Below are 11,345 nucleotides of genomic sequence, written 5' to 3'. Positions count from 1 at the left end.
TTAAATTCATTTTTCATTTAACTAGGTTGTGGTCTGTTCTTAATGCTATATTTTCAGGGGCGGGGAGAGTTCTATTTTTTATTTTTGTGCTGTGGCCACTTGCCGATTAAGATTTCTGTATGAATTTCATATGTTTGCTAAGTGCCTTGCATGCCTGTGAGCAGAAAAACAACTCGGATATATAGAATGAAGCAAACACAGCTAGGAACTGAAACTTCAGGCATGTACTTTTGCAGGGAAATGGAGCAGTGCATGTGCCTGATGGAAATGATGAAGCATATGTCGTAGAGTGAGTGGTGTGGGTAGAGAGAGAGAAAGTGGGGAAACTGTACAGGCAAGACATGGGATAGAAGGAGCCTAGAGAGGAGGGCCCAGAGAAAATTTTGAACCTTGAGTGAAAGTGAAAAGCAGCCATGCTTTAAAAACTCACCCTCATATAAACCAGTAGCCCCTTCCTTGCTATCAAGAACACAGAAATCAGTAAAATCTAAGATCCACACTTCCAAGTTTAATAAGCTTAAACATACATGGCTTAAAAACAAAAGGACTTGCAATCCGTTGCATCCCAGCACCATTATTTCACAGCGTTTCAGACTCTGAAATATGTATGTTTAGCAGTACTGTTAACAGTATTTCACTATTACACATATTTTCAATAAAGTGACAGCTTGACTGTAGAAAGATTTAATGAGCAGACTCAAGATACAAGCAGGGATCCAAAGCAGCTCTTGCAGGCAGTGTGGGGAGAGGCGTTTCCCCCACCCACTGGAAGCTCTCTGCATGGAACGCTCCTCTAGAGGAGCCCTTGACACTTGTGGAAGCTGTTCCTAGAAGGAACTGTTTGAAAAGCCCTCCAGGCACAGATCTCATACAGCCTTCTGGATCCCAGGCTTAGGCTACTCAGGCAGTAGAGCGCAACGTCGCTTTATTTACTTTGCTTTAATAGAGGTATAGCTTTGTACAAATCTAGGTAGGCTCTACTGTAGCCATCTGTTGTACACATGCTTTGGTGCTATTAATCTTACAGGTAAAAAAAATTATAAAGCTAATCAAAAATTCCCTTTCCTATAGATAGAAAAACTTGATCCCTTGTGGCAAAGATTCGTATGAAAGCAGACCACGCTGCACGTGTGTTCGCAGTGAGAATTTCAGGGTGCTGTGCAGGAACGAGAAGCCACGATTAGACAGGTCTGCACTGGAACTGTATAAGGTACTTAAAGGCAAATTACAATCACTCAACCTGATTTCAATTCACCACAAACAGGCAGCCTTAAACGTAAAGGTTAACTTGGATGCCGTCAAAATGGGGTGCATTTGGCTAAATAGTTCATGACCCTTCCAAACTGACAGAATCACGCCTTTAATCAGAGAGATTAGTTACCCTACAAAAAGAAATCTCAAGTATACAGAAATAAGACCTGCAATAGAAGTGTGTTTACAGAAGGGAAAAGATCATGAACATGCTTCCAAACATAGACACACGGAGGAGGGAAAGATCTTAGCTAGGGTAGTCTAGGTGGATGGTATCATTTGCTTGACTGATGAGAGGTTTGATAATGAGCAGCAGAAGAGATCTGGTCATGAAAGAAGTTGATACACCCGAGGAAGTGGCCAACGCAATACATACATTTTATGACGAGCAAGATTTCTGTTGAATGACCCCTAAAACTATTCCAACTCATCGACATGCTTCTCCCACTTTCTTCTTCCAAGGATTTTTGCCAAGCACTGATTGCTCCCTTGCTCTTCTTTGGGTAAGCGGGTCCGCTTTTCGAGTGGCTGTTAAAATCCAATTTTTCCTCTGGTCATTGAATAGCCAAGCTTGGCCTCATTGTTGATGAAAGACATCAATCCCAGATAGGTCTCAATGAGAAGAGGGCGCTCCAGAACCAGAACTCCGTTTGCCCTCCCAGGCAGAGGGCACTCCTTGTGAGCCTTCTTCACAGCTTGGATCAGCTGCGTCTTGAAGTTCTCCAACTTTAAGGGGTGAGAGGGAGTCAACATACCTGTTAACTATGATTCACACCAATTCTTTTTTAGATTATTACTGAGGTTAAATCATTCTGCCTTAGCGAAAGCCTCGGTAAGGGTAATGGCTTTTCCCGTGAGCATCCAAGAGGCAAAAGAAGGGGGGGGGGAGAAATCCCCCACGGGAAACTGCAAACACTTCAGTCAATCAATTACTATGTCAAAGTGTACTTTAAAGTGCAAGTGCTACATATCATTTCTCACAGTCCTACATGAATTCATATTTCATAATAATACATAAATATTTATAAGAGTATTGTTCCCAGTGATTCATACATATAAGAACATTCACAATAGTACTCTCTACAAATGCAGCACTCAAAGAAAATCGAGTGCTATAACAATCCGGGTGTAATAAAGTCCATTTTAAACAGAAATCCTTATAGTCGTGTCTTTCTCCTTTGTGTCATTTATTTCCTCCGAATGAGCATGGGTGTAACAAAGCAGATGGAAGGCTCTCCGTCACGCCTGATCTGGGGCCGGCTACAACCAAGAGATTTTGTGCCCACTTCCTCAGGAGCGTGCTCACTGTTACAAATATAGTTTAGTAAGCTATTTTTAATGCGAAAAAAAGCCGCCGCCGTTCCGGAGTGTATGAGCTGTGAACTTTTCTCTTGAATGTAGTGTGAGTATAAGGGATTGAGATCGTTTTCCTCTGGCTTGGTGGGCAAATATAAGCTTTTTATAGTATATGTTATGTTAAAAAATAGCTTACTAAACTATATTTGTAACAGTGAGCACGCTCCTGAGGCAGTGGGCACGAAATCTCTTGGCTGTAGCCGGCCTCAGATCCGGCGTGACGGAGAACCTTCCATCTGCTTTGTTACACCCATGCTCATTCGGAGGAAATAAATGAAACAAAGAAGACAGACTTGACTATAAGGATTTCTGTTTAAAATGGACTTTATTACACCCGAATTGTTACAGCACTCGATTTTCTTTGAGTGTTGCATTTGTAGAGAGTACTATTGTGAATGCTCTTATATGTATTAATCACTGGGAACAATACTCTTATAAATATTTCTGTATGTATTATTATGAAATATGAATTCATGTAGGACTGTGAGAAATGATATGTAGCACTTGCACTTTAAAGTACACTTTGACATAGTAATTTATTGACTGAAGTGTTTGCAGTTTCCCGTGGGGGATTTCTCCCCCCCCTTCTTTTGCCTCTTAGCAAAAGCCTCAGCTGAATATTATTCCCACTAATTGTATTCCTTGAAATAAGCCAGTGAAATTCTAGTTCATGCCCTGAACTGGAGGACACTTCACAGGAGAGCTAATGAATAACGGAACTAGTTTTGCATGTTCAGAGGTGGCTTAGACTTGTTTCTCAAAAAACATCAATCCGTGCCACAGGGCAAATAATTTTTGCAACAGAAGTTGCTTTCAGAAAGTGTGTGAAAGACATCGCTTGGAGGTCTGAGCCTTTGCACTGTGTAGACAAGCTCTGTGATGGGTTTGAGGGAACTCTATTTGAAAGACTCAAGTTTGCACCAAGAGGTCTTCCAAGGGAAGATTAAAGCTAGGGAAGTGCTGACACTGATGTTCTTCCACATATGCTTAAGGGGCTGTGTGAATTTTACGTAAAGGGAACGTCTGTAATCTGAGAGAAAAACATATTTACAAAAGTAGAAAATGGATGCTAGGTGGGAAAAGCTGGGGAAGAAATTAAGACTATAGTCTTCACATTCCATTTACAGTCCTGAGGGAAAAAAATGGTAGGATGCTCGTTCTGTTAGGACACACATAAGGGAAGTATAAAAAGTGATTGTTTAGGATATGTATGTGTATATATTTGCACACACACAAAACGTATTTATGTGTCATTTTCTATTTGAAATGTTCTGACTTAAGAGCTGAAACAGACGTGACGAGATACCTCGGTTCAACTCGTGTTCTCTTACCTCAAGTTTTGTCGGGAAGTGTAGGCGTCCTTGCAGCTTAAAGTTTATGCAGCCCCGAGCCGCGCAGCTTCAGGTGGGGGCCAGGCGAGCAAGGGGGAAGATGCAGCGACGCTCTCGCCCAGCCCCCGCAGAGCGACGCCAGGCTACACAGGGAGAGCAGGAGGAAAGGCGCCCAGAGCATTGCTGCATCTCTCCCCCGCCCCCCGCTCGCCTGGCCCCCACCTGAAGCAGCACGGCTCAGAGCTGCATAGCTCGCTGTTGCTCTGCGGGGGCTGGGCAAGGGGTGGGTGGAGCGACGGTCCGTGCGATCGGGGTAATGGCAGAGCACGCCGGGCTATGCAGCTCTGGGCCATGTGGCTTTGGGCAGGGGCCAGGTGAGCGGGAGGGGGGAGAGATGCTCTGGGCGCCTTTCCTCCCGGCGCAGCCAGGCATCACTCTGCAGGGGCCAGGCCGGGGGGGGGGGGAGATGAAGCAATACTCCATGTAAGCGTGGAAGGGAAAATGCCGCAATGCACCTAGAGAGCAGGCGGAAAGGGGCCCCACGGCTGCACTTCCCTCCCTGCTGCTCTGTAAATGCTAAACTTTAAGCTGCAAGGACACCTACACTTCCCGACAAACCTTGAGGTAAGAGAACACGAGTAGAACCGAGGTATCTCGTCACGTCTGTTTCAGCTCTTAGCTTTAGAAATTCCTTATATCACTAAGTGAGAAATAACTTTATTTCAGTCCAAGTCACTCAAAAATTCTATAGACAATGACAACTGACCTGGCAAAGAGAAGCAATCTTCTCATCTGCATCAGCCATTGGATGTTCAGTAAATGTTGCATATGGCACATTTGAGGACCATGGGTTCCATCGATTGATGAAGGAAGCACGGCTTTGTTTATCCCACTGCACTCTGATTCCAATGCCTTCCCGCCTGAAAAAAGGAAGAGGTTTCATTAGTTCTTGCTCAAAGTGTTTTCTGCTTAAGTTTTAACTACTGAACCTGGATGTTGGTAACTGATCTCATGCAGTGTGAACATGATAGTTAAAAGAACCACATCTGTATTATGCAAAACCTTTGGCAAACAGTTTACAGGCTACTTCCATGTCATGCTGTAATTAAAATATAGGTAAGATGGTGGCTGGATGCTAAATGTGGAAAGTCAGACTACTGCACCCGGCATTAATTAGAACACTGCAGAAAGTAAACAGTTTATCTACTTACTATCCTCTGAAGAACAGACACTATTGTGTGTCTTGCTGTTACGGATTACAATCTTACTCTTTGCACTAGACAATCTCCCCCCTCCCTCCAAAACCAAGAACATACTTATTTAGTGATTTAGGAGGAAACTGAAACTCTCCAATTGAAATTGTGTCAACTGCATTAAGTGATATTCTGGTCACTTGCTGGCACTGCAGGCTGATGAAGTCGTATTTACAGATCAGCAGGGACCAATCGGTGATAAGAACCAAACGCTCCTTCTCATTGTTCCAATGATCAATTCTGTGGAAGAACAGAAGAGCAGCCACGGTATATTCCTTCTCTAATAAACTTGATACAGCATGTCAAGTCACTGCTACTTGAATAGAAAATTACTTGCTTTAATTAGGTTTGACAGTACTATGCACACCCATTCACACTTTAAACACAAGCTTATTTTGATTACAGCTCATCGCTAGGTTTAGCATAGGTACACAGTAAGCTGCTGATAGCTTGCTTATAATGCAAGAAAAATTGAGATGTCATAGAATAATCTAACAAGGGATAAGATTGTCCCCCACTATTTATTTTTCAAAGGTCCCTATGGGCTGCCCTTTCCAAGCACCCCAGAGGAAACAGCTGTCATAGTAACAACTGATAAATCTCTGGGGCATTTGAATGATAATGGGCCACTCCACAAACCAGTGCCGAACAAAACACAGACCCACACGCAACACAGGGCCATGGTAGTGGTCTGCAATAAGAAAACTGACCACAGCTGGGCTCGTTCAAATGCTTAACTGCCTTACTCCAAACAAGTCAGTCTGGTTCTTAAAGTGGATATTCAACAAAAGCAGATTGCTTAAACAGCAGCTAGTTACATCTGATAGCTTCCTCCTTTTTGAAGATACTGATATGGAAGAATTTTCTCCTACTGTCTCACGCTAATTCACAAGTATTGTGCTTTCCGTTAGTTAACCAGTATAGTATACTAAAACAAAATTCTGTTGAAAAAAATGAAGCAGGAAGAAAATGTGCCCTTAATATGGCCACCAGGTCTGTTACTTACTCAGTCAGCAGCCATACACTTTGCACTTCTCCATCTTCAGTGGGCATTACAACCACACGTATCTCATTGACAGCCTGTTCTATTGTTCCTGGCTAAATCAAAATAAAATAAGTTTTTTCAGCTTCAGGTCCCAAAAGACAAAGGAGGCAAAAAACTGCAAAACAGATCACGTATTAAAAGCTATTCTCTTTTGAAATGGTAACACCAACGATCTGAACTCATTGAATCTTCGAAATAATTCTGTGATACCTTAAACATAAACGTTGGTTCTTCTAGGTTCCTTTTCACTGTTTGCTGCGACAGACTAACAGGGCTGCCGCCTGGAATCCCTTTATCTGCTACTAGCTGCGCAATTAAGCTTCCTGGCCTTCATTTTTAAAAGCTGGTTCTTAGCTCTCTCTCTCTCTGTGCTAGATAGTGAGCAGGTGATGGCAGGTGCTGTCGCAGGGGCACAGCTGCCCAACCAGGCACCCCTTCCCTCTTCTGAGAACCAGAGGAAGCAATCCAAGTTTCACAAAACAGATGGCAGAGCTTAGGCATGCTCCAAATGTTGGGGTGGGATGAGGTGACTGGTATACAGTGCATGGTGACTAACAGAAGCACGGATGGCGAAGAGCACCACAAGCAATCCTATGCTGCCTTAATGGATCAGAGCAGAAGTTTCTTCAGATGCCCTAAGGAATCCCCCAAAAAGTGTGTGAAGATGACAGCCCTTCCATCCCCTTACCTGATTATTTGTTTTATTATGTTATTTATAGTCTGCCTTTCTCACTGAGACAAGGCAGATTAAACAATGTGGGTCAGTACAGTCAATTTCAAAGATCTTTCAATAAACAATGTAATGGAGTAGATCAAGATAGATAGACCTGTTTGTCTGTAGCAGTAGAAAAGAGCACCTATAAGACTAACAATATTTGTGGTAGGGTAAGAGCTTTCTTCCCGGGTAGGTAAAGGCAAATTTGCAAAGACTTAAGACCAGCAGCAATCCAATGCAGACTTGAAGAAACGCTGAAACACAGCACAAGCAATCCTAAGCCTGACACATTAAACAGCACATAAATCACCCCCACCCAGTTACAGCTAGGCTGCCACTGTGGAAGCTCAATTTAGGCATCTTGGGAAGCAGCAGGCAGGGTTTGGGTCCAGCAGCACCATGATTTTCAGGACATGAGCTTTGGAGAGCCAGAGCTACCTTCAGAAGCAGCAAGCGATGGCCCTATTTTTCCACAAGGGTTTCAAATAGCTCTACTGGACCCAGAACAGGCAATCAGAGGGCCCTGGATATAATAAAAAGGTAGACTGCCCCTGCGCATAGAGGTTCTATTTTGATGATGTTCCCTATTGCTAGCATGTTTCTCAGGAAGGGTTTGCCGGGTGTGTGTGTGTGTTAAAAAGGCTACCTCCACCTCCCAACTATAGGAGGGGGAAAATAACATGGGGCTAAGGTTGCCAACCTCCATGTGGTGGCTGGAGATCTCCAGGAATTACAACTGAACTCCAGGCCACAAATCAGGTACCCTGGAGAAAAGGGCCGCTTGGGTCGGGGGGGGACTATGTATGACATAATACCCTCCATTCTGCAAACCCCACCCACTCCAGGCTCCAGCCCTAAACTCTCCAGGAATTTCCAGATCTGGAGCTGGCAACCACGGGGGTGCACACCAGCGTTTCCTCGTACCCGGAAGACGAAGTACTCCTTCAGGCGCCCTCCGCGGGTCGGGTTGCGGACGCTAAGGGGTCGCAGGGTCTGCCTGGGCGGCAAGAGCGAGGACGGCGACGACGAGGGCAGGTCGCCAGGAGGCGTGAAGGGGACGTCGGCCTCGGCCGCCGGCACGAAGAGCGCCGCCTCGCCCGAGCTTTCCACCGTGTCCCGTAGCTGCAGCATCGCTGGACGGCCGGCCGGGCCACTCCCGCCTCCGCCGCCGAGCCGGTTTTGCGTTCCCTCAGGCCGGCCCGCCGCCTCCCCTTCCCCGCCCCCTACCCCTCAGCGCTCGCCAGGCCCAGGCTAGGCCGCGCCGACGCCCAACGGGTCCCGCCCTGGGGCGGGGCCAGAGGCAGGGGGCGGAGCAAAGGCCGGGCGGAGCGCGGAGAGCCGCCCGACAAAGGCCGAGCGGGAAGGGGGCGGAGCAAAGAGCGGGGACGTGCGCGTGCGCAGGCCAACGATTTGCGTGAGGGCCGTGGTGAAGGAGAAGGGGCGGAGCAAGGAAATAAAAGAGGGGGACGGGCGGTGCCGCGCGCGCAGCCAACGGTTTTGCGTGGGGATTGAGAGCGGCGTCGTACGCTGGCCAACGGTTCTGCGGAGGGGCGGGACAAGCCAATAAAAAGGCGGGAAGGTGCCCTGAGGAAAAATGTTGCGCCTAATGTTTGCGTGGTCTATGAAGGTTGATGGTCGCTGCTGCGTCTTTCATGTTCCACCCTCCACTTTTAAACAAGACCCAGGATAATCTTTTTGTTAGACTCTGGGCCTTTTTGTGTGTTTGTGCTGGCACTGGTTTTTTGAGGGAGCTTTCTCAAATCCTGAGGTGGGAAATTGGTGGACAAGGATGCGAGCTTACATAGGAGTACAGGCACTTCTCCCCCTCCTAAATTTGACCTTATAAATGAGTACTTGCCTCGTCGTTTCAAAGGTCGACGTATATGAGTATTGCCACTTTTTTAAAGAAGTTGACTTATGAGCACTGGCACCTTTCCCCTCCAAGGCTGACTTTATATAACTACTGCCCAACCCCTTTTAAAACAAAACAAATACTGGTTAGACTGGTTAGACTCCTCTGGATCTATGGTTAGACTACAGACAGCTTCTTCAGATACTTCATACTGTCATTGAATCAGTTTTGCGTTTTGAGCACTGGCAAAAAAGCAAATAATAAAAATGACCTGAAAATTGAGCAACATGGATTAAGTTGCACACCCACAAATGAAATCTTGATCTTGGAGACTATCACAGATGAAAATAGGTGTGTTAATTTATTATTTACGTTTTTAATGGAGAGGCTGTACACATTCTAAACAAGCATAGCAAAGGACAAAGTAAAAATGTTATTTATAGCCTGCCTTTCTCACTGAGACTCAAGGTGGATTACACCGTGGAGATCAATATGATTGACAGCTGGGGAGTCCAGTGAAAAACACGCTGCTGAAACAATACATATCTAATTAAACATAACATATTTAATGGTGCAGAAACTACCCACTAGGAGCATATATACATCAACAGATACTACCCCGTACTATACTATAAGGAAGCTCACAGCTATAAAACAAAACAAAGCAGACTAAATACAAATCAAACCAATACAACCTTATTTTTAATGTTTTATGCGCACATCCAAAAACAAATTTTGCTATATGCATGCAGAGGTCTAATGGCTAGAGACTGGAGGAGGCAGGTGAAGATTGTCAATTTTAACAACTAAATGCTAACAACAGTTTTAAAAAGACATCAAGCAAGTTGCTGCCACCTAGTGAAGAGATTTCAAAATTCCAACCATGAGATTTCAATATTCCAGCCATGAGGAAAGCTCCATAAAACAGCATTTATGGTATGAAAATTTGAGAGTGATATGATTTTGCACTGTAAAAAAGTTCAACACAGACCTGATTATTTTGAAATTTTTTAGGTATGATTGACAGAAATTCCTGTGTGTGTTATTAACACAGATGGCACTGTGACACAGATATTCACAATAGCCACTCATAACTTTTGTGGGAATGCTGGTGATGATGCAGATAGAATAGATCCTAAACAGAGTTAAACTCTTCTAAGCTCATGGCCTTTGTTTGACTTAGAAGAATGTAACTCAGCTTAGAATGGAATTGTAAAATTCTCTTTAAACAATTAATGAAAAAGAGGCAATTTGGACAGATGAACCAATGGAAGAAATATATAAACAAATGCAAGAGTCAAAACAAGGGTTAGCTGCTAAAAGGGAATTCTTCCAGAGGCAGGTAGGTATCTCTCTTCTCTGCTAAAAGGGAATTCATTCAGAGGCAGGTAGGTATCTCTCTTCTCTGCTAAAAGGGAATTCATTCAGAGCCCAGGTAGGTATCTCTCTTCTCTGTTAAAAGGGAATTCATTCAGAGCCCAGGTAGGTATCTCTCTTCTCTGCTAAAAGGGAATTCATTCAGAGCCCAGGTAGGTATCTCTCTTCTCTGCTAAAAGGGAATTCATTCAGAGCCCAGGTAGGTATCTCTCTTCTCTGTTAAAAGGGAATTCATTCAGAGCCCAGGTAGGTATCTCTCTTCTCTGTTAAAAGGGAATTCATTCAGAGCCCAGGTAGGTATCTCTCTTCTCTGCTAAAAGGGAATTCATCCAGAGCCCAGGTAGGTATCTCTCTTCTCTGCTAAAAGGGAATTCATCCAGAGCCCAGGTAGGTATCTCTCTTCTCTGCTAAAAGGGAATTCATTCAGAGGCAGGTAGGTATGTCTCTTCTCTGCTAAAAGGGAATTCATTCAGAGGCAGGTAGGTATCTCTCTTCTCTGTTAAAAGGGAATTCATTCAGAGCCCAGGTAGGTATCTCTCTTCTCTGCTAAAAGGGAATTCATCCAGAGCCCAGGTAGGTATCTCTCTTCTCTGCTAAAAGGGAATTCATTCAGAGGCAGGTAGGTATGTCTCTTCTCTGCTAAAAGGGAATTCATTCAGAGGCAGGTAGGTATGTCTCTTCTCTGCTAAAAGGGAATTCATTCAGAGGCAGGTAGGTATGTCTTTTCTCTGCTAAAAGGGAATTCATTCAGAGCCCAGGTAGGTATCTCTCTTCTCTGCTAAAAGGGAATTCATCCAGAGCCCAGGTAGGTATCTCTCTTCTCTGCTAAAAGGGAATTCATTCAGAGGCAGGTAGGTATCTCTCTTCTCTGCTAAAAGGGAATTCATTCAGAGGCAGGTAGGTATGTCTGTTAAAAGGGAATTCATTCAGAGCCCAGGTAGGTATCTCTCTTCTCTGCTAAAAGGGAATTCATCCAGAGCCCAGGTAGGTATCTCTCTTCTCTGTTAAAAGGGAATTCATTCAGAGCCCAGGTAGGTATCTCTCTTCTCTGTTAAAAGGGAATTCATTCAGAGCCCAGGTAGGTATCTCTCTTCTCTGTTAAAAGGGAATTCATTCAGAGCCCAGGTAGGTATCACTGCCAGTCTGGGTAGACAATACTGAATAC

The 11,345-nt window shown here is 44.6% G+C and overlaps 1 protein-coding gene across 1 annotated transcript; it reads right to left on the bottom strand.

The window, feature by feature from the left end:
• Positions 1 to 488: 488 nt before the first annotated feature.
• On the bottom strand, positions 489 to 8,224 carry TPRG1L (tumor protein p63 regulated 1 like). Its single transcript, XM_055001911.1, has 5 exons — positions 7,876 to 8,224; positions 6,198 to 6,289; positions 5,255 to 5,431; positions 4,705 to 4,858; positions 489 to 1,977 (listed from the first exon to the last, which is right to left on the bottom strand). The coding sequence occupies exons 1-5, from the start codon at positions 8,080 to 8,082 to the stop codon at positions 1,783 to 1,785; spliced, it is 825 nt and encodes a 274-aa protein (XP_054857886.1). The 5' UTR covers positions 8,083 to 8,224; the 3' UTR covers positions 489 to 1,782.
• Between the last annotated feature and the right edge of the window lie 3,121 nt (positions 8,225 to 11,345).

Source organism: Eublepharis macularius, chromosome 17 (genome assembly GCF_028583425.1).
Source record: "Eublepharis macularius isolate TG4126 chromosome 17, MPM_Emac_v1.0, whole genome shotgun sequence".
Classification (NCBI taxonomy): domain Eukaryota; kingdom Metazoa; phylum Chordata; class Lepidosauria; order Squamata; family Eublepharidae; genus Eublepharis; species Eublepharis macularius.
This window is presented reverse-complemented; position numbering and strand designations above follow the sequence as displayed.